Genomic DNA, 24,276 nt, shown 5'->3' on the forward strand with positions numbered 1-24,276 from the left:
AAAACCTTGGCCACTTAATTTTACAGCAGCCAAAAGCATGCTGGGTGCATCACAGAACAAACAAAAATAGAAGAGCTAAAATCCTGACCCAAATGAAGTCAATGGCAACACACCCGGACTTCAAGGAAGCGAGGATTTCACCCAAAGTCCCTGGCCCAAATAGCTAGTGACTTAAGACATGATCCTGTAAACAGGTGCACACGTGGTTTAGCTTTACATGTAAGAAGCCCCACTGAAATCATAAACATGAAGCTACAAATAAGTGTAACATGAAGTGGAGTGAGCAAGAGAACAAGGTGAGAAAGGACAAAGGTCACAGCAGGAGGATCAAATGGTACTTGGTCGGGGTCTGTGCACATCTCCATGTTTTCGTTAAAATGTCTGTAATCTTGTATTAAACTCACTTGGCATGAAAGTAGTAAGATTTTAGGAGGGATTTGGAAGGGGAGAGATTGATGCCTGATGAGCAGGAGTGAAAGGTCTTCCCACATAAGATGTGGCATGCAAACAAACAAAAAAACCCAATGGTGGCGGAGATGGTAGTGGGAGAATATTGAACACGAGCACCATTCTGTATTGTTTAGGTTGCAAACATTGCAGAGGGAATATTTAAATCAAAAGGAAAAGTTTGAACTGAATTGCACAGCTGCTCATGTCAGTTCAGTAAAACCAGCGTGATTCCTCATTGCCCTGAATCCTGGGATTTTCACTGACAAAGTGCTTTACACAGTCACAACCAACTAAAAAAAGAGAGATGTCAGAGGAGAATGAAGCCCCATGTTTTTTACAAGCCTTAATCAACCTGACACAGTCCCTTTCAGGAGACCCTTTATTTTGGGCTTACTATATAGTGTGTTTGATTTAAATGGCAACAAGACAACATCTAAAGACAGGCATCACTTCTCTAGTGGGTTGTTTTAAGGTGCAGGTATTTCTGTTTATTCTGCCATCAAATTACCACCACCCTGCCCGGAATTTGCAGAAATTCTCAACTTGAACAATTATCGAAAAGATCTTTTAATGTGAGGATGCCTTTTCTTTTCCACTCATGCCATACCAAATAGGTCTTTCCCACTCCTAGGGGATTAATCATACCTGATGAGAGATTCCGACGGGAGAGTTAGGGAGTTAGAATCAGTACCAAGTAAAAAGGAAGCTCCAGAAACACAAAATGCAAAAGAGGTAGCAGCAAGCTCAGAACTGTCATTTGCTGTGGGTAAGAGAGAAGATGCAGAACCTAATTGAACCAGCAAACGGTCAAGGATGATGCAAGAAATGCAAGTACCAACTATCTGAGGTTTAATGCAAGGACTCTGCTTAATCAAAGACATGCATCAGCATCGTCTTTGCATCATCCAGGCATAGTCCTGAACTATGTGCTAGTGGGGACCCCAAGGAGACCGACCACACACACACACACATATATATATATATATACACACAAGCAAGCAGACGGGTGTGGGAACAGAAAACTTCTCCTAAGGAGTGGCGCTATCAGGAGAGGGAACACGAAGCCTCCACAGAACAATACCATCTAGCACATATATAGCATTTTTCATACTGTTCCTTAAGCACTTTACAAAGGAGCTGAGGATTATTATCTCCATTGTACAGAGAGGGAAACCGAGGCACAAACAGGGGAAGTGGTCTCTTGGCAGGCCAGTACTGGAGCCAGGAATGAAACCCCAGTCTCCAGAGTCCCACTCCAGTGCCTGATCCATCAGGCCACACTGCCTCACTGTCAACAAGAGCTGGAGAAAGATGGGTGTTAGGAGAGAGCACATACAGCGCTCCCCTCTCCAGAACCAAGCCACAGAGGGGCAGGGGGAGACACGTGACCGAGCTGGAGGTAAAGACATTTTCAATCAGGATAATTAAGGAGATTTAAGCAAGACTCTTATTTTCCATTTCATGCTTCTCCTTTGCCCTCACTTTTTATTATTAACTGAGTCAATGGAAGCTTCGGCTTGGATCCGGGGTGACGCGCACAGTGCGGAGTCAAGGCAAAGCTTTAAGTCTGAAATAGTCAGGCTCATTCCGAACTAACCATAAAGCGGCTTATTTGGCACTGAGCGATGGAAATATCCAACGAAAGGGGCATTCTCAATCTGCTTATGTCACAGAGAGGTTGGATTCTGACAACGCGCAGGGCTCCAAGCGTCAGTCTGATATTAATAGCTAGACGTTGAACTCTCAGTTTGGCTGGCTTGAAGGCGGCTCAGCTGGAACGGAGATTTTTTTTTTTGCAGGAAACAGTAGACCTGCTTAAAGTCACATCACAAGAGATGCAGCAGCCTGCAAACTGCTGAAGTGGTTTGTGTCAACAGGGAAGGCTGTGTTGTATAACGCAAACCTCCTCTGCTTCAATCCCAGAGGGTGCTGGAAGTCCTACCGGCCACGCTGTTGAAACATTATTAATGGAATTGTCTTGCATGTGGGTTTATTATTTTTTCCCTCCTCCTTTTAAAAGCCATCTGTTCTTAGGCCAGCTATGGGTAGTGAGCTGCGACAGGCTACTTCCAAAATAAAAGGGATTCAGCCTCAGGGTATTATCCCACAAAGCCATAATACCTCCACATTTTCACCACTTTTGAGCTCATTTCAGCCATTATGTAACCTTCAACACTACCATGGCAGCTGGGCCAAGAAAACTTGAACTCGGTCCCCCGAGCACTTGGCGTGAGCGACAAGCCTCTGCCAGAATATAAATACAAACTTCCTGCTGCTGCTTTCTTTTTCTCTGCATCTGCATGGCAGGCAGAAGTTCCAGGAAGTTTTTTCATTAGGGATAATATTTGGATCTCCTCAAGCTCAAATGGGGCCCTCTAGTAACTTATTTAAATTGCATAGACCTACTGTCAAACAACTGTATGGGCCCCAATCCTCCCACAATCAGCAATTCTACTTCCACGGCAGCCACAAAAGTACAGAAATTAAGGAGTTACTACTCATAACCCATTGTTATCAACACTGCATCCGATGCAGTGAGCTGTAGCTCACGAAAGCTTATGCTCAAATAAATTTGTTAGTCTCTATGGTGCCACAAGTCCTCCTTTTCTTCTTACTGCTGTGCCTACTTATTGTAGCAAACGTAGTACTTTATGTAACAGTATGCACTCTTTACATAGGCCCTTAAACATACCTGGGCAACATTAGACTTTGGGCTTGTACTGTCCCTTATAGCCAGGGATATTATAGCATTTTATATGTTAATTGATTAAGCCACATGATCTCCTGTGGGGTGTGGATTAAAATCCTCATTTAACAGAGATAAACTGAGGCATTCAGTGGTTAAGTGACCTTGCCAAAGGTCACACAGTGAGTCAGGGTCAGAGCTGGGAAGAGAAATCAGGTGTCCAGACTCTGAACTCCCTACTCTCTCTGCATCAGTAGTATCAATCCCCATGCTTCAGGGCATTAACTGATTGCCACTTGACAGCAGAAAGAAGCCTCTTCCCTTATACATAACATGGTAGTGCATTATGAAATACTGGCCAATATCATACACAAGATAGTATGATGTACATTAGGCTAGATGGACCAATGATCTATTCCAAGACGATCACTACTGTGTACTTATGTAAAAACGTCTTTTAATGACAGAAGGGCAGGGCCGGATTAACGCATAAGCAAACTAGGCAGGTGCCTTGAGTCCAAATTCATGAGGGAGGCTGAAAATGGTGCACTGGTGGTGTGCTTTTTTCATTTTTGGGGGGTTGTTTTTACTGATGCCAACTGAAAGAACTTCACTCAAATGAGTGAGTGGCGTTGCGACCTGGTGCACGGGGTCACAACGCCACTCAAATTTGGGCAGCCGAGCCAAATTTAAGTGGCATTGTGCCAGGCTGCCATGCCACTCACTGAAGCAAGTGAAGTTCTTTCAGTTGGCACACAAATCCGCCCCAGTGGAAGAGCGGGCAGAGATAGTCCTCACAGAACTGAGACTCATGTAGCCATTCCCAGTAGAGCTAAGGAGAACACTGGATAAAGAAACCACTTCCTTCTCCAAGGATGTGAACTGGCTGGGATGGGCATTAACTGCAGTGGCATGTAATGGAGGGAACATCCCTGAAATGTATTATTATTCAAATTAGAAGCTAGGGGCCCAGAAATGTATGTTTGCCTAGGGCCCAGTGATGGGTTAATCCAGCCCTGCAGAAGAGCAAATGGCCTCTGAAAAGCTAATTACATTTTTTTTTCTTAATTCTGCAATTTAACAACCAAATCAAATCTTTTGAAATTACTGGGGGGGGGGGGGGTGAGAGAAGCAGCAAAAATGATGCATGCTTCTGCTGAGACCTTGTTCTTTAAATTTAAAGCCAAATTAGAAAAGTGAGTGGTGGTACACGGTGGGATAACGTGCCCTATGGGGGCGGGAGTGGGGGATTTCTGAAGCACACCAACAGGTTGCATGTTAATTGATCTGGGTATATGCTGCTGGTGTGCACTAAAGCTTGCCTAGTGCGCTTCAACGTAGTGCTTGTCAGGAGCACAACCGGCTGCCAGCCTCATCGCTAGGCAACCCAGCAAGCTCAGCTGGGCCCAACAACCCTTCTCCAAATGGTTGTGCTTCGTGACCTGCTTCAGTTGAGTCCTTGCCTCCCTGCCCTGATTCTGACTCAGACTCTGACCTTTGGCTTGGCTCCTCAATCCTGACTCGTTTCACTCTCAGATCGGTACTGGACTCCCGGATCTACGCTTGCCATCGAGCTGAACTGCAGCCACGACTGCCAGGCAAGGGCCTGCTCTACCTACTCGGTAGGCCACCCAGACCGTGGCAGCTTCCTGTTTGAAACCATACTATGTTAAAGTGCACTAGGAACCTTTAGAGCACACCAGCCAGGTGTACACGGACCAATTAAGGTACAATGCATGAGTGTGCTTTAGAAATCACACCCCTATGGAGCAGGTTGCCCCACCATGTAGACAAGCCCTAAGAGAATGAGAACGTAGCACTAAAAGCATGGTGAAGGGATCTGCTCGGGCTCAGGGTTGCCAGGTGCAGGGGATGTCTGCTCAGTGACTGAGCTGCTTTCATAGATTCACAGAACTTAAGGCCTAACGGCACCATGATGATCACCTGGACTCATCAGCAGCATAACACAGGCCAGGGAACATCACACAGCGACTCCTGTTTCAGGAACGGCCATGAACACCATCATTTAAACATAACTGTGATTGATCACATAAGAATTAGAAAACAAAACCAGATGCAATGTAGACAGATCCAAATATATCCATATCAAGATCAGCTAAATGTAATAACTTCATTTAATATACTTTCAATGCACATAACGGTGGCCACTGAAAAAGTCAACAATTCTTGCATACTGGTGCCTGAGACATAGCAACTACTTCCTACTCTGAACAGCAGGGGAAACTGTGGAATCGCCACTATCACTGCGTAGGAATTGAACACAGATGCTGCTATTTGAAACGGTGAGCCTTGTATTGAAGTAGAAGAACATTACCGTAGTTTATTCTTCCTCTGCAATGACTCCTGATCCACCACACACAAACAACACAAGGACAACTTAATTACTCGTGTAACTTCCCTGATATGCACGGGTTACATTGGGGTGAATTTTGCAAATAAAGACAAATCTTAGGGTTAAACCACCACACCTTTTGTGAAGAGAGGGATAGGGAGCTTATATAAACTGCCAAGGGGGAAAAAATCACTAATTGATCAAGTTTATCTATAGAAAAGGTAGATCGCGATCTCTAGATAAACAAAAATCTTTGGGGCAGCCAAGCCACCAAGAAACTTCATCATATTGTTTAGGATGTACCCCTTTCAGTACAAGGATGAAAAATTTACTCAGACCGATCAAATCAGTTCTGCCTTAGAAATGATACTTCCTCAAACCATGGCAGTCTCAAAATGCATACTGCACCACTGTGTTATAACTCAATCAGATAATCCTAATCAAGGCAGATGATGAACAGATGGGCAGAGAAGTGACTCACACCCTTTCAGCTCCACATCCTACCACTTGAGCGGCATTTCCCAAAGTAGGGAGCATAAATGGACGCCAGGCTGATGGGAAGACAGATACCTCAGTTGTTCTCTAACATCTTAGCTTTCATTAGATCTCATTTCAAAGAAAACCTACAAAATTCAATGCTGAGGTATCCACCTGAGTTTGCAGAGAGCCTGAAACTGCAGCTCCCAGAGATCCAAACTGTCTCATTCATTTCACTAGGCATTCACTTGGATGCCAGTGATGGCATTTTAAATGTCAACATTGTTAATGATTTCAGTGTTCACCATGGCACGTAACAGAGGAGAAGATGCATCATATTACAAAGATCTGCACAACCATTTCCCAAAGTCTGGGATACGCTGCAGGGCGAGGAAGGAAGAGCTAGCCAGTGGGGCATGGAAGATAAATAGATTAAGATGATTATGCGGAGGGGGCAGCACTGGTTTTATTTTCTTGAATATGTGCTCAACTTCTACCAGGTTGGGAAATGCTGCACTGGAAAGAATAGGAAACAAATGTGGTATTTACCACCCTATCTTCCACTACCTCTACAAGAATCCCATTGGGCCAGAGAGAGAGAAACTACGCAGCTATTGCAAGAACAGAAAAGACATCATCATATTTCCTCAGCCAGACTGTATGTGGAAAGAGAATTCCTGAACATGGATCCTCATTAATGCAGACTTTAAACAAGGAAAGAGATTTGAACACAGTAAGCATTTGTTAAGCAGTAGCATGTGTCTTCCATCAGCTTTATTTTTGCGCAGAGATCACCATGTACTGTGCCGGAGCCACATCCGGACTCAGGTACTCAGCTTAAATACTTCCTTAGCGGAAGGATGTTTTCCACTGGGCTTGGAGAGAATAAGCACATTGTAAAGAATTCCCACTGGAAAGTCTGGAGACATGGCACAGATCTTGTTAATATTTGAACAAAGAATGTATATATTTTTCAATTATGTTTACTTCCTTTATCCCCTATGATTATTCTCCACACCACACATACGGAAGAATCTGTGTTCTGAGACGTGAGTTTCACAACAGTCTCAGACCTCCTACTGAAGAATGTTTAAAGTTATCTTCCCCCAAGCCAACCCTCCCCAGCTATTTCTCTCTGTTAGCACGAACTACGGTGTTGTCCCCAACTTCCAGAGACTGAGCTCAGTCTGAGACCTGCTGGAACGGATGACAAAACCAGAATTCACTTGGAATAAAGAAACTGGGGCAAAGGCAGCTGGACTTTGAAGCAAATCTGTAAACAAATCACATGATAATCATGAAAAGAAAAGGAGTACTTGTGGCACCTTAGAGACTAACCAATTTATTTGAGCATGAGCTTTCGTGAGCTACAGCTCACTTCATCGGATGCATACTGTGGAAACTGCAGCAGACTTTATATACACACAGAGAATATGAAACAATACCTCCTCCCACCCCACTCTCCTTCTGGTAATAGCTTATCTAAAGTGATCATCAGGTTGGGCCATTTCCAGCACAAATCCAGGTTTTCTCACCCTCCACCCCCCCACACAAATTCACTCTCCTGCTGGTGATAGCCCATCCAAAGTGACAACTCTTTACACTATTACCAGCATGATGATCACTTTAGATAAGCTATTACCAGCAGGACAGTGGGGTGGGAGGAGGTATTGTTTCATATTCTCTGTGTGTATATAAAGTCTGCTGCAGTTTCCACAGTATGCATCCGATGAAGTGAGCTGTAGCTCACGAAAGCTCATGCTCAAATAAATTGGTTAGTCTCTAAGATGCCACAAGTCCTCCTTTTCTTTTTGCGAATACAGACTAACACGGCTGTTACTCTGAAACCTATGATAATCATGGATAGTATATTGAGTTAGGCCTCCAAAAGCAGGTAGTGCGGCGATAAAAGAAAAACTGGAGGGCCGGAGATGCCTTATGGAATATGTAAGGTGTGGGGTGTAGTGGCACCTGCCATTGGAAAACCAGGGCTGGGACACAATTAAATGTAGTTGGAAGTTAGAGGTGGGAAAGACCATCTCTAATTTGGCTTTGCTTCAGTAAGGTCCTTCTTTTCTCTCTCTCTCTGTCATACCCTTCCCCTACAGGCCAGGAAAGGAGGAAGACACACATCGTTACGGATGTTTCTGTTTTTTGATACTTGGGAGGCAATAGAATACTCCAGTGATGGCAGGGGTCCCATAAATAGATTGAGATTAGACAGAGAAAAAAGGCAGAAAAAATACCCACTTTGCCAAAGCCTGGCATCAGGAATGTAACTGCCATTTAGATCTGAATGTTATGTAGGCAATTAAGGGCAGATATAGGACACTTGGTATGCATTATCTGTCAGCTGTTAAGTCCAGGCATGATCCATGTTTGTATGATGGCCACATTCATAACAATAACAGAAGCATGAGAACAAACCCAAGCGTCAAAGGCATCGTCCAGAGAGCTGATCATCTCAATACGTAGCTGGCATTTAAAACATACTCCTCCTAATTGCACTGACTTACCCACTGTGTCACAGGGTTCGTCTTTGTGTACGCAGAAATCTGTCCTAAAAAGAAAATAAAAACACAAATCAGATGTATGCTGTGCCTCAAGAACAGATTAGAGAAAACCAGAGGTCCATGAGCCAAAGTTCTGAAACATTCCCAGCTATCAGGAAAGTCAAGGTCCTTTAACTGCTGTGTATTATACATGATGACAGCACTGACTTATTTTCAAGATGACAAGAGTTATTTTGATAGTTCCACTACAGTACTCACTACATCCAAAGCCAAACCTAGGCTTCTTAAGATCGAACATGCAAGAGAGAACTGCCACATTAGGAAGTAGGAAACCACATGTTTCTATGACAAAGTTTGTCAATAGCCTAGACTAAAATTGGGCCACTCACGTTCACACAGTACTGCTCAAAAGAAGTCGTCGTCATGCAATCCTGCAGCATAATCTAAATCTAAGCGAGGAGAAATCAGCGGACGTTGTACATGGTTATATAGGACTGAGCCCTAGAAAAACAAAGTTGTGTCGGAATCAGGGGTTCTCAATCTTTTTCTTACTGAGACCTCCCCGACATGCTATAGAAACTCCAGAGCCCACCTGTGCCACAACAACTGGTTTCCGCATATAAAAGCCAGGGCCAGCGTTAGTGGGTAGCAAGCAGGGCAACTGCCTGGGGCTTTTGCTTTCTGCCCTGGGCCCCAGCGAGTCTAACACTGGCCCAGCTTGAGGGACCCCCTAAAAACTGCTCACATCCCCCCCATCCCAGGGGGTCCCAGATCCCTGGTGGGAATCACAGTAAAAACTGTTCTCTTTCAAATTCTCCCCCTTTTAATCTATTTCATTCTGTGTGTATATATATATATATATATATATATATATATATATATATATATATATATATATATATATATATATATATATATATATATATATTTATTTTTGCTCCACAGACACAGAAAAGAAGAAAAGGGAAAGAGCCAGAAATAAAACAAAAGGAGGAAGCAGAAGGGGGAAAAGTAAACAAAATATTCAGGTTAGAGGTAGACAAACCTACTCAAATAAAATACGAGCCAGCCTGAATTTTCATCCAAGACTTGAAGCAACCAACAGCCTTTAACCAGGTTCAAAAGAGTTCGATCAACCGGTTTTCCCACCTTTTTCACATCCCACTGTACTTCCTGGGTTTGACCAGGACAGGAAGCAGATCATCATCATCACTGTCTGTGACACAGTAAGACCCAGAAGCCCAAGTCAGACTAAGACCTGACTGTCCTAGATGATGTACAAACACAGAACAAAGAGATGGCCACTGCCCCCAGGAGCTTTTAATCTAAATAATATCAAAATATCACAAGAATGCTCCATCGCGAATGCTCCAAGTTACAACACAAATATTTTTTAAAAAATTAAAATAAGGTTTGCATACATTCAAATAAGGATCAGAGCATCTCCACTGTCCTTGCCTCACCCTTGGGAACCCGCTTTGGCAAACAGTACTAGCTTCTCCCAGCAGCTCTGCTTTACAGATGAGGAGCCAGGGAAATCTATTAAAGTTGCTAAGAGACACCAAAGGGTTCAATTTGAGCGAAGCAACAGCCTTGTCATTACTCCAACTGCCTTTTCAATCCAGGGTGAGGGGGTGCAAAAGTTACGCACATACATTGTGAGTGTGTGATTATAAGTGCCCAGCCCACAGGTGGGATTTTGTGTTTGGGGGGAGGAGGAAGGGTAAAGAGAATGTCCTGCTGGAATAAAAATGTAAGAATGGGATTTTTCAGAAGAAAATAATGGAGTGAGATCCCGAACACCCATTTCAATGAGACTTGGGCCCTTCACTCTCCTTCGATCAAGTTGTTAAAGAAAACAAATCCCAGCTCAAGTTAGTTTAAAAAAAAAATTAAAAAGCAATTGAAAATAATCAATATTAACTGTCAACCTTCATATTAAAAAACCTACCCTGAATATTTCCAAGCTTACATTTCATGGCAAAAGAGCCATGATTACAGCCATCAATGGGTTAAAAACCAGGCAGAACCAAAAGAAGAAGCAGCCGCCCCCACCATGCCCTGGCCAGGGCTTTCATTTTTCAGAGCAGCACCGCTGCGTCCGACACCTTGACATTTGCTCTTCACGGAGCTGGCATAAGAACAGTTCCTGAGTTCCCAGAGCCAGCTCGACAGAAGTTTATTTAAGGACTTATGATGTTCTATAAACTGGTAAATCAAACAGATGCTTTTATTGTCACAACAAATAGCTGAACTACTAGTAGATGGCAGAGGGCCATCACTAGAAATGAATCTCTCCAGACTGGCTATCTTAGCAAATAATGCATCACAAGTCTTGCCACTTGCGCTTTGTGGTTCTACCGGGAAAGGTGTCTGGTGGTTTCAGTCAAGTAGGAGAAATTACCACCAGGCCATAAAACTAATGGTCTTGTAAATAATTCACCACAATTTGCAGACTATGACCAATCTCTATAATCCCTCACTTCTAAGGGGGCTGGTCTCTTTTGGTCATAGTGGTGCTCTTAAGTGAAGCAATAAAAGGAAACCTAACATTTCATCTGCCCCGCAGTACTCTGCAGCTGGGTCTGTGAGTAAAATACCTTCAATGGCCCCCAAAACACAAAGCCAAGAAACCCATCCTTCTGCTCTGAGACCTTGCATCCAACCGTTCTGCATACTGACCACTTGTATAAGAATACAAGAACATAAGAACGGCCATATTGGGTCAGACCAATGGTCCATCTACCCAGTATCCTGTCTTCCGACCGTGGCCAGTGCCAGATAAGTCAGAGGGAATGAAAAGAACAGGGCAATTTTGAGCGATCCATCCCCTGTCGTCCTGTCCCAGCACAAGGCAGTCAGAAGCTTAGGGACATCCAGCGCATGGGGTTGCTTCCCTGACCATCTTTGCTAATAGCCAAGGCCACGATTTTATCATGGATAGTTTTAGTACAACTCAGGGACAGGTCGCAGGCAAGAAACAGAAAGTCACGGAAGCCAGGACCTGCCCCTGACTTTTACTAAAAACATCCCTGACATACTGGGGAGGAAGGAGGGTCCTGGCTCTCCCCCCACCCACTCTGCAGCGGCTGGCAGCTGCAGGGACCCCATTTCCCCGTGGCTGGAAGGGGTCCCCCGCCACCCTGCAGGGCTTGTAGTGACAGAGGAGTCCTCCATCGCCTGCTTGCCCCTGGCCGCTGAGCAGTTCCGGGGTCCCTCTGCTGCCGCCAGCGGCTGGAAGCTGTGAGGGCCCCCCACCCGCAGCCGCTGAGCAGCTCTCGGGTCCCTCTACCATTGCCGCTGGCTGGGAGCTGCGGGGGGGCCCCCCGACTGCTTGTGGCGGCTGAGCTGCTGCAGGGGGACCCCTGCCAGTAGCGGCAGCTCAGGAGTCGCCGGTGGCACCGGCAGCCAGTTAGTTGTGGGGCTCCCGCCACTCACAGCTATCCCCATGGAGGCTGGGCTGCTGCGGGGCCCCCAATGTCACGGAGGTAGCATGAATTCCATGACTTCCGCAACCTCCGTGACATAATCTTAGCCTTACTAATCGCTATTTATGGCCCTATCCTCCAGGAACGTATCTAATTCTTTTTGGAACTCGGTTATACTTTCAGCCTTCACAGCATCCCCTGGCAACGAGTTCCACAGGTTGACAGTACTTCCTTTTATTTGTTTTAAACCTGCTGCCTATTCATTTCATCGGGTGACCCCTGGTTCTTGTGTAAGGCCGCCTTTGTTTGTAAGTGGCCACCCACCATTCCATCGGAGGGATTTTCCTCTCTACGGGAGCACTTCCTAGGAAGTACAAATGGGGAAAACACTTATTTTCTGCTTCATCGGGCAAAGGTAAATTCCCAGAACCAAAATGTTCATGGCTCCTTTTCGTGAACACGGGCAGCAAGCTGGAACCAGAGTTCTATTTGGAGGCTGACCCTAAAGATTCTGAGCTCTCAAGCAACTGCAGCTGCTGAAAATCCAACTTCTGCTTTTTCTGGCTCAGGTATTTCTGCTGGACATGCTGTTGCTTCCATATCCTCCATGGCTGGTCCATCTGTACAGTCTGGTGAGGATCCAGGGACACACACACATGCTTCTAAAGCCAAGAGAAGAACACCTCGTTTCCTTGCTATACAAATAAGAACTGCTGGACCAGAGGCCTTCCAAACAACACAGCATCCTTTATGTTGCACGAACAGGAATGGGTTAGAACTGCGGGAATGGGAAAACACTGCAATCACATGCTGCTGGCCTACTGTGCTGGATAGATGTGGTTCTTTTGAAGAAAACCAGTGCTCCTGTGCCCAATTTTCCTCCTCACAAAATCAGCTGCTCTTCAAGTTTATTATCCAAACTAGTGGCAGTTGTAGCTTTCCGGCTATTATTACAAAACCTTCCAAATCCATTTAGCCCAGAGAGGATCCCTACAGTTTTCTTCAAGTGACTGACTCCAACTTGTTTAGCATGACACCAAGCATTTAATTTCATAAGCTGCAGAGGGCATAGATGAAATGCTCCGCTTCTCCCCGCCAGTGCCTAAAACCCCATCAGAGTGATTTGCATGCCTCACCGTGTCACACAGGATCAAAAGATTCGTGCTGGAAATTAGCACAACTGGATGCACAGATGAGAGTTAAAAAAATATCGTATGTATTTATTTAGGCCCTGATCCAATCAAGCACATGTTTAACTATAAGCAGGATGTGTATTACTCCCATTGACTTCAAAGAGACGACTCACCCTGCTTAGAAAGTTAAGCATATACTTAGGTGCTTTACTGGATCAAGGCCTGAGTGACTGCGCTGAATACAGAGCAGATGGGGGATCCTGCACCAACTCCAGAGGAAACTGCACAATCATACACAAAGGTGCATTTTGGGGAAATTTACTAGCCCAGTGCACTGGCACAGAAATCATTGACTGGATATTCTGTAGCCCACTTTTATTTAACAGTCATTAGCATCCCATGATCACCATCATCAACATGTCTATAGAAACAAGAGAAAATGCTTTAGGGAGGGACTAAGTTTTCACCCTGTCAGCAATTCGTGTTTTTTATACTATAGAATCCTGTTCATTTAGACACCCGGGGTGGCTATTCTCTCACACTGACAGCAGCCCTATGCAATGAATGCTGTGCAGTCTAGTTCAAAATACTCATTCTCAACTGTGTTCAAACTGTGTAAGCAAATTTAAGGGGCAGGAAAATGGTTTTTAAATGTCCCTTGTTAATAAATTCCTGGAAGCGCAGACAGAGAAGAGGAGGAGAAACCATTTATATAAATGTCTGGGAAACACGTGAAATAAAATTCTGTGCTGAATAAGACAACAACAACGATGCTCCCTGAGTTTAATCTTGAGCAGTTCTGCTTTTAACCCTTACTTTGCTACTCTGCATCAAACAACTAGAACTTAGAACTACAGACTACTTAATCTCTTGGCACGCACCAAGTGCATCCCTTTTATGAGAATTTACTAACTTGATTTATTAGCTGTCATTGCCTTTCACGGTCATTAGGCTAAATCAGTTCCATGAGAGCTATTGCTATTAAGTGGCCACCCGTAATATATGGACCTTGGTGAAGTATCTCTGCATATATCTGGATCCATGATGTACAAAGATACAGAAAGACTTTCTCCAAGCAAATGCGTTATGGGGCATTGAAGCAAGGTGTTGGGAAATAGGGAAATCATTTCCAAAGAGTATCGATACTATTGTACCTATGCAGAACAGGAAGAGCCTCAATTTTTTTTGTCTTAAATCTTTGCTTTCTATTGACATTCAAAATCCTTCTTCCCTACCGATACTTTAATTTAAAATCACGACTGCAGTCTTCTTAAAAAATAGAAGATGCGGAATTTTTTCTATTCACATTATAGACAGAAAGAAAGTAGAAGGATGGATAATAATGCCGGGTATAGCAGTATTCTGTCCTATAGGTCAATATGGGTAACTTCCCTTGGACTTGAACCTTACACTGGCATGGTGTATTTGATCACTATATAGAGCCACAAAAGGGTGACCCTGGACAATCTGTGCTATGCGCCAATGGAGAGAGCAAGTTCTAACGGTGGTTTAGTGCCATGGTGGATCAAGTAGATAAGTGCTGGTTCTAAATGGAATACCCACAAACTGCCACTTTTATTGTTGTTGAGTTGTGTAGAGAAAGCACGGACTAACAGGTCGTCCAGTAGCATTCGAAAAAGGAAAGACCTTTCACTGCCACTGAAAGAATTACATTTTTTTAAAAATCAAGACAAATCATTCCATTCTGTTCCGTATTATCCATACAACCCAAATTAGCATGAATGAGGGACAAACATCAGCAACAGTGGGAAATGGCTGCTGGAATTACTTGCTGACCAAATGGCCCATATAAACAGGACGAGCAAACCACATCCACTGTACCTGGTAACAAAGACAGCAGCATCCACAGGAGGGGTATCATCTCTTGCACCAGGAACCTGATTATTGCCAAGATACTTTGCTCCACCATACTCTTCATTTTGCCAGTGACAGAAACTCTCCAAAGACCTCTCTCCATGGTGCCCAATGGACAGTTTTGCCTTTAGAAAAGAAAAAGGAATTCAAATAAACAAAGACTGGTCAAACTAGGGGATACATATATCTATATAGCATCAAATCATTAAGTGACAAACATACAGTTCCAAGTTATACTTGTGAAGGTTATATGTGCATCATCATGGCCTTAACCTGGGGCCTGAAATTCAGCACCAAAGCACTGATCTCTACCACTTCACCTAAAGAGCTAATGCCATCAGCTGGTAATAGTAGCAAGCTTCTTTGGGAGTAGTAGGCCCGAAGGGTTTATAGGATTGGGAACTGTGTTTTTGATTCCCTAACCATGTTAGGGAATCTTTATAACAGCTACTCCCCAGCCTAACTTGGGATTTTAAAGACAGACCACAGCGGCTGTATAAAAGTTTTGAAGAACTTACGGGACGGTTTCGAAGGAGGACTAGCTTGGTCACCCGAATGCTGACTTTAATTCCAAGGCTCTGGTGTTGAAACATATTGTACACCTGTCAAAACGCAACAAACAACATGCCAGAACATCAAAAAGAAAAAAAGGTAACTAGAAGCAGACGAGGAACTAACCATGACCAAAAAGGTCGTCCCCCCTGCACTCAAAAAAAAAAATAAAAAGGTTGGCTCAATCCAAAAACAAATGTATTGCATTATTCAACAAAAATACAGAATTATAAAAGGAGCAACTGTGGTGCGATTTTAGCCCAGATCATATGGTTGATAGTAGCAGCTACAACTCTCGAACAAATAAAATGTATTTTCCCTACGGCACATAATTTGGCTTCACCACACCGAACAATTTTTCACACACCCCCTCCAGCAAGGTTTACCATCGAGGGCAGAGCCCACCCAATAAAACAGACAAGTCCTTTTAAAAAACACACACGCACACCCCTCGCAGCAATATGCTCTAACAAGGGTAGCCAAGGGAAAAAGATCTGCTGGAGAATGGAGGAAAGGAAATATATTCCTAAGGAACATTAAATAGAAACTAGAGATCTCAGAAACACAAACACATGTTTAAAAATGGTAGCTAATACAGACTTTCAGCATTTAAAACGTCAGTGATATCTGAATGCAAAAATGAAATAATGGTGTGTTTTAGACTTCAGGAAATAGAATGGAAAAGCAATTTCCCTGTGTTGTTTTCATATCTTATATAAGAAAATAGTAATAAGTCAGCATATAATGACACAAGCCTCAGGAAATACAAAAATAGTGCTGGAAACTACCTTACTGCTATCTCCAGATTTCACATTCCTACTCAGATAGTTCACCTCATTTATAGGTTAGAACACAGAACTCTAATTGATCCCAGAATTACATTCCACCCCTTTCTCTGGGTACTACTGCTTTGCCTAGACCACATCAAAAAAAAAAAAAAAAAGGTGTGAGCGGGGAAATACATTATAAAGTATTTTAAACTTTTTATAACTTTGGGACAAATGCCACACTCCCTACTCAGGCAAAAAAATCAAAACCACAGAAGAGACTTTTCTGAGTAGCGACAACAAGATCAGGCCCTGTTTGTTACCCAGATCTCATCTGGTTGTAAATGTTATTCAGGCTACCTACAGAGAGATGGAGACTGGATCGTTTTTTCTTCCTACAGTGAAGCCACTGCATGAACTTTTTTGGGGGGATCACGTTTTCAAAACCCTAAACTTTCCCTAATCATGAAAGCATTCAAGTATGCACTTAATTTTATGCACATTCTTAAGTGCTTTCCTGAATAGGGAGGGATTTAAAATGGTGTTTAAGTCAAGTGGTTTCTCAATCCGGGCCTAGACTGGGAGCCAGCAGCTCCTGACTTCTAATCCCCATGCAGCCCTCTACCCATGTGTAGAATTGCTGGTACGACTTACCTACCTTACAGAAGTGTTTGACAATCTCTTAGGCCTGGTCTAAATGAACACTTATTTCATAGAAAGCTGGGGAGTAAATGTACCTCGCATTAGCCTGCCGCAGACTAGCTGGCCATGGGGACCAAGGTGCCATGCACTGGCAGTTCCCTAGTGCACGCTGATCTACCCCCATTTCAAAGCACACCTGGGAACTTTCAGTGCACAGCACCAGAGTCCACAGGGAGGCTTAGTGCAAAGCTGAGTAGATTTATTTCCTAGCTTAACGTGAAGTAAGTGTTCGTTTAGAGAAGCCCTTAATGTTTGAAAATGTAAAACATTCTGTTTATAGTATTAACGTCCTTATTGTTAAATAAACTAAGGAACGAAGCCAGTGCTCCATCCACGGAGCGGGCAAATTTATGCCCCAATCTGGCCAACTGGCTCAGCATGGGTGGACCCTGGCACCTGCATGGAGCCCCACGTACTTCAAGGGGGCTCTTCATGTGCAGGGGATTTGCCTGTGTGGAGCCAGTTGCCTGGGGCCTAGCAAACTATTCTGGGATTCATCAAGCTACTCTGAAACTGTGACCCCCATTCCCCTCCAAGATGTCTGGATTTTTTTTTTCCAGTCAGCAATTTCAAATGTATCCTGGCTTTCCCTGAAATTTCAACATGTGGATCTCTACCCTCTGTGTCACAATTAAAACAAATCATTTTGCAGTTGCTTTATCTGTATTTTTACAATACATCTATAGATGTCCAAGTGAAAAGGTAAACGGTGCTGCATATAAAAGAGTAAGAGCATCCTCCTCCTTTCCGCCTCCAAAAAAAAAACAACCAAAAAAACAAACAAACAAACAATCTGGCACAAATGGTCGCCCTATCTAGACACTGTCAAAGTGCCCAGCCACCAGGTTATCTCGGTTACAGAGACTTTATAATTGGATTTCCTTTCCAACTCTGCTCGCTTCCACCACCCTCAGTCTCTCTTAAGCACATAGAAAATCCATCAACGTTGGAGTCCAAAAATCAAAATTCCGAACCCCGGAGGTCCAAGTGGATTAAAGATTAAGCAAAAGTTCCAGTGTGGTCATGTTAATTCCCTCTCACTGTAATTAATGTCTTACAACGTGTGGATTTAACATACTGGGACTTGCCCAATGCCATCGCATATTATGCTAACGCGCTCTAATAACGTGGCTCGTACTTGCAAAACAAGACGAGGAGCACCTTGGCAGCAGGAAGTATTGTTTCTAACATTCCACACTGACAGTTTGCCTTGTTTTGTAGGCACTGTGATGTCATAGCCACTGTGTTCAGACTGGTATGCTGGTTCCACTGGTATGCTGACTTCATTGCCACATCATACGTTTATTAATGGGATTATATGACGGGGTAATCTGCAACAGCAGGAGGCTGAAAACGATGACCCAGGCAGTCCCTTGCGACACTATGTTCCAATCTCCAAGTAGATAGACCGTTGCCATCAAAAGGCTGGACAGCACTGAAGCTGGGGGTCATCCATTGTAGTAAATTACTATTAATGACGTTTGAAGCACATTTCTCAAAAAAAATCCCTCACAGTTGCCAGAGGAACAGCAATACCAAATACTCCTCATTTCAAAGGAATCCCTCTTATTGTTCCTCAGGGTTTAAACAGGGATAGTAAACTCTGCCTACGACACAGGCACTGTGATTTACAGAACTGCAGTACACTATAGAAAACATCACATTTAAAAATGCCGATATTCTCCCATTAGATAAGTTCAAAAGTGGAGAGAGAGCACCTCCAGATGTCTTCCTCATTTGTTGTCCTTTGCCTCCTTCCATTGTTAGGAAAAGGCCATGAGCAGAAGGTGAAGTCTCGTTTATCCATGAAGGTCTTTAGCTGGGAAAGGGAGCAGTTCTAAACTGCCGACAAGTAAACTCTCTTGTCAAAAATGCTCCAACACCCGCGGGCAAGTTCACAGGAAAACTGAACTGTGACTTGGCACTGCAGGGAGAACCATCATTAACCAGTAAAAAAACAGTGCTTAAAAGAGAGCTAGGCGGTTCACACCAGACGCAGAAAGGCACAGTCCCTGACCAAAAAAGTTTACGATCTAAATCGGATCAAATCTGCATTGGGACCCCATAGGGCATTAACAGGGAGTGATTCTGGGCACTGGATATTTTCTGTCTGCCTTCTTCTGAGCAGCCTGACAATTCCATACTTTTCACCAGCCAAATGAGTACTGGGTGGATATGTGTACCTACCAGCTACATTTCCTTTGGGAAGTTCTAGCTGTAGAAACTCAAATAAGATCTGTCCCTATACTATTAATCACACTCTGACTCTAAAAAAAACCATCAAAAGCTCAGACCTGTGGATGGCTTTCTACTTTCTTCAGTGCTCACAGAGACACAAGGTGTCTATAGCCTCCTCCAGTTCTTCAAAATGTTCTTCTGCAAAAGTCAATACAGTTCCTCTTACAACATCTTCTCTAGCCACAGCTGTCCCTGAGCCCCATAGCTGTACGTGTGGGTTTAGACATCACCTATGCCATGGCTCACATCAAAGATCCCAGTGCACCAAACTACATGAAGGACACCAACAATTCAGTTATGAGTGCTGTTATGGATGTAACTCTCAGGACATGTGATATCAGCCAGTGTATCTTGGATCTCAGAGCACTTAGTGCAAAAGTAAAACTTACGCTTTAATTTGAGGAGGCCCCTCATCTCCTTAGCCTAAGTGGAAAAGCATGGCTGCTTCAAACAAGATATCTAGCTCAGCTGAAGTTTCCCAGCATGAAGGTGAAGCGATGACGGATTTCACTGGGTGACATCACTTCAGTATCAGGACTGGAGTCAAGCACTGAAGGAGTTCTACACCATGCATGGAAACTTCCTCCACTTGCTCCTTCAGTTCAGTTTTCTAGGGTAACACGGAATGCTAGGAAGATGTTTGAATGTTGCTGGCAGACTATGATTTGCAATGAGAGTAATCTGGTGAGGAGTCTATTGAAGGACCACATATACCCAGTTACTCAACCCAGAAGTATTACAAGTGGGTCTCAAGATGGTGAGCTGGATTATCAGGATTCAGGAGCAGCCAGAAAATATTTCACTTGGGCTTTCTTCCATGTCCACTGAGTGCCCTAAAACACACAGTGCACTCAGTGGACATGGCACAACCAAGTAATGTTCTGTGATGGAGACCTTGTCATTGCACTTAGGGCAACATTTGAAGCTGCTGGATTGTTTGCTGCTCCCCCAAAACTTTATTTAAAGTGCACACACTGGTTAAAAAAAAAATTCTCAACAGCACTAAGAACTATGGATAGATCTATCCTCTGTAAAGAAAACCAACCCTAGCTAAAACACAGTAAGGACCTGTCCCAAATCATAGGCCAGAAGGGACCACAGCAGGAGTCAGACCTGGCCCTAAATGAGGTTGCTGTGACACGTAGTACCAATTTCCTTGGCATACTTTGGGTATCCAATCCCAGATGCTTTATGATAATGAGTTAAATATAGGTACTCCACAGTGACCAAGCTGGCCTATGAGGTATCCAACATGTAGTCAACTTGGGCAAGTTAACCCATGTCCCCAAGTAAAAAATCCCATGGAATCCAAGTTTCTGTTTAAAATAAAATAATTAAAGTATCTAGGCCTTCCCTATGGCAAGCATCACCTCTGCCTTCTTCACCCAGCCTTGAGGGAACCACCATTAAAAAGCAGCAGCAAAGATGTTAACTCACTGTGTCTCACAACAGGACCCAACAGCTTTAAGTGAGAGGGTGGAGATCATTACAGTTGGGATATTGGGTTTCCCAGAGTGGAGATTCCCGAGTTTTCTCAGGGTGAGGACTACATGTGTTAACACAGAGACTGACTCATGGGAACCTCCCTTCCCATTTGCGAAAACCCAGACCACCCTCCCTCCCACTTGCGACTGCCTCCCACCCCCGAGGCCACTTCATCCATTCCTGGCCTGGAAAAGTAAGAACGTTTCCTGTATTTTTAGTGTCTTTTAATAAAATCAGGCAGTTTGGAACAAGGAGAGCCAACACCATGTAACCTGCCAGCTTTCTGCAGACCACCAGCAACTGTTCCATGGACCAAAGTTTAAGAACCACCAATCTAGGCTTTAACCATATAATTTCTGTCTCCAATTACAGAACTGCAAATACAGGGGGCGGGGAGCACAGGAAGACATGGTTACAGCAGCAGGGAGGGTTCTTAATCAATGCCTTGAGGGCAAGTGATGAGAAGAGACCACAAGGCTGGCTAAAGGTCATGCCCATCCTCTGGCCCTGCTAATGGTGCCCCCTTTAGACGGAGAACAAGCGACCAATCTGCTCTTTGCACTCTCTTGACTTACGCTCTGTGAGGAGTCATCAAAAGCACATAGGGAAGGGGGACAGTAAAAGGGGAAGCAGGTACGGAAACAAAGGAGGAACAGAGGAAAAGCAAGAGAGGAACAAAAGAATGAGACTTATGTCTCAAAGAAGTTGCTCCTTAAAGCAAATTATTCAGAGCGTTGCCGCAACGTTCCCCCCACCCTCCTTACATATCAGCAACACTTCAAGGCTGGACCCTCAACCAGAGAATCGTGTGTGTGTGTGTGTGTGTGTGTCTCTCTCTCCCCCCCATCCCCCCCCCCCACTTTTGCCGTATTTCTTTGAAGGTAACATGAATGTCACATGGAGTAAACGCCTGTTTCGACCAATTTGTCCTGGCCTGCCCTCTCGTGCACAGAACACAGCCCAGACAGACTGAACTTAGACTGAGAGGAACCAAACTCCACCAGAGCTCCCCTGGCTGGAGGTGCAGGGATAGAGGAGCGTGCATGCATGCATGCATGAGATCGTTTGTTGTAGGTTCTGGACTTTACGAAGCCCAAGGATGGGTCATGTGGCTTTTTTTAAAGCCCTGCACGCAAACAGCAGCTCCTGCATAGCCTTGGCTGTCAGATCACATTTATGAGTGAGAGTGTTAGCCAGGTTACCAAGGTTTTCCCTTCCTTGTTTTGAAAAGTACCATGGGATCTCTTAACTCCCACCTAAAACTGAGCTTACAAACTACACTATTAAACATTAAAAAAAAAAAAAAGAGAGAGATTCAACACTCTGCATGGTTGACTTGACGTAAAGCTTTCTCAGAAATGTGGGAGGATGTTCTTCCAGCCATCAGGGAAAAGGAACCTACAGACAGTGGTGATGTATTTATACTCATTCCCTTCGTGTCCCCAGCCCCCACCCCAAGGCTCCAGATCGTGATCTTAAGGACATGTGCAAGGTGGTCGAGTAGCCATGAGAACTCCTGAGTCTACATATTCCAGCCAAAGGGCATAAAGATAGAGATCTGCATTTATGGTCTGTATCTCTGAAGAAACAATGTATAGTATTTTATTTTATTTTACGACTGCAAACGCATCTCAAAGAGAAATGCCAGAATGAACTGTGCACTTCAGAGTGCAAAAGAACACTACAGAGAGTAAACCAGTTTTATTCCTAAAGGCCAACATAAAAACTTCTCCTCTTAATAACATTCAAGGAATCATTAACTTCATGTTACTGCTTGCTGCTTCAAGAGGCTTTTACATTAATCAAATGGCTTAGCAACAGCTGCAGGAGAATTAAGTATATACACTACAATACTTATCCAGGCTGTATTCTGCCTCAAAGAGGGGCAAGTTCAAAACCAAACTGCAATCAACATTCTATCTAAATCCAAAAATGCACTTTCATTTTTTAATCTAAGTATGTCTTCAGGTTTATGAAGCCAGAAGATTACAGAACAAAAGTGCCTATTTAAATTATCATGCTATGGTTTTGGAAACCCTGACAGCTCTCTGCCCACCGAGCGAGAAATGCTTACAGAATCAGTTTGAATTGTTTGCTCTTACAGTACGTTCTGGAAAAAACTGTCAGAAGCCATCAGAACACCTCAGTGTAAGTGTTACTGGTTGAATAAAGTTACAGCTTCCAATTTTAGGTTTTAAACTAATAAATACCAACAAGATACCCCCAATACAAAAAAATAAATAAATCTGCGTTTAGCCAATAAACAGCGGAAAAACATGAGAAATGGTTACTTGTATCGAAGGATTTGTCTACATGGAGCTGTCATGCAGGCTATGGGGGTGTGATTTCTAAAGGGCACTAAAATGTTGTGCATTAATTGGTCTGTGAAGACCCTGCTAGTGTGCACTAACAGTTCCCTAGTGTGCTTTAATGTAGTGATGTTTCTAACATTATATACTGCACTAATGAGTAATATATGACTAATATATATTGTAGCACTAATGACCTGCCTGCAAAATGGCCACTGCTGTAAGCAGACTCCTAGAAACATAGAGGAGTAACAAGAAAACAAAATCAGAGTCTCATAGCTACAGAAACAGATATGAAACTGAATCTAGAGGGAACTTTTTTTATGAAGCGAGTACAACACAGCACTTTACAAGTCCACAGACAAATCTACAAACAAGCAAAGGATCTAAGGAGCTTCCACGCTAATGGAGAAACATGCAAGATCAGATTAAACAAAAATGGGAGCAGATAGTGATGGACTGGCCGCATGGATGAGCTAAAGAAGTGCATTTTAAAGTGGGGATTTGAAGAAAGAAAGGCAGGACACTTGGCTTTTGGGAAGACAGAGCATAGCGAGCGTGAAGCTGAGAGCAGAAGAGGGAGACATGGCAGTTAAGTCAGAGAATGCAAAGGGGAAAACAGGAGGCAATAAGAGCAGAAAAGCAGCATTGTGCAAAGTCTTCAGGCCAAGGGGCTTTAATTTGATATGGAAAAGAAAGAAACCAGTGAAGAGATTCATGAGCATTAGCAAAGGAAGATAAATGTAGCATCAGCAATCTTGATAACAATAGAAGGGGAGGTGGCAAGGGGACATTTTTTAGGAAGATCACATATAGGCAGAAACATAGGTCTTAATATAGTCAGTCACTAATGAAATGGGTCAGTTATACATCCATCGATCCTAAATAATTTAAGTCTTTCTAGGATTGGCTTGCTGGGGAGCCTCAGGTTTTCCCCCTTACAATTCGGCTGACATTTTCATGTATCCATGTCTCCTACACCATCCAATTTCAAAAATTCATTATGTACTTCAGGGCTGCATGTTTAGATGGTGGCATCCAACACCTACTTTATTGACTGGCTCATTTTTTAACCCTATCATGAAGCAATTTGGACTCTCCTATTGGTGAGGAAGATGCTGCCATACCTTTTGAGAAAATAAAGAAAGAGTTCATTACAAGAGCAGCAACTTAAAAAACTTAACGCAAAGGTCTGGAGCTACTTTGGCTCCTAGTGATGTATTAAAAGAGCACCTTGAATGGAAAATCCTCCATGGTTTTGGAAAAGGCTGTTTTACAACTTCTACTATTGATTTATTTAATAGACAA

General features: G+C 43.6%; 1 protein-coding gene across 4 annotated transcripts in view; it reads right to left on the bottom strand.

Annotated features, from left to right (window-relative positions):
• Positions 1–24,276, bottom strand: part of ADAMTS17 (ADAM metallopeptidase with thrombospondin type 1 motif 17) — a 256,604-nt gene that overhangs the window by 193,169 nt on the left and 39,159 nt on the right. For all 4 annotated transcript variants that reach the window (XM_073304276.1, XM_073304275.1, XM_073304274.1 and 1 more), the window contains exons 5-7: positions 15,434–15,517; positions 14,883–15,040; positions 8,483–8,526 (exon numbers count right to left, since the gene is read on the bottom strand). In XM_073304276.1, the coding sequence (XP_073160377.1) occupies positions 8,483–8,526; positions 14,883–15,040; positions 15,434–15,517 (286 nt within the window). The remainder of the gene's footprint in view (positions 1–8,482; positions 8,527–14,882; positions 15,041–15,433; positions 15,518–24,276) is intronic.

The sequence above is a fragment of the Lepidochelys kempii genome, chromosome 10, assembly GCF_965140265.1.
Source record: "Lepidochelys kempii isolate rLepKem1 chromosome 10, rLepKem1.hap2, whole genome shotgun sequence".
Classification (NCBI taxonomy): Eukaryota; Metazoa; Chordata; order Testudines; family Cheloniidae; genus Lepidochelys; species Lepidochelys kempii.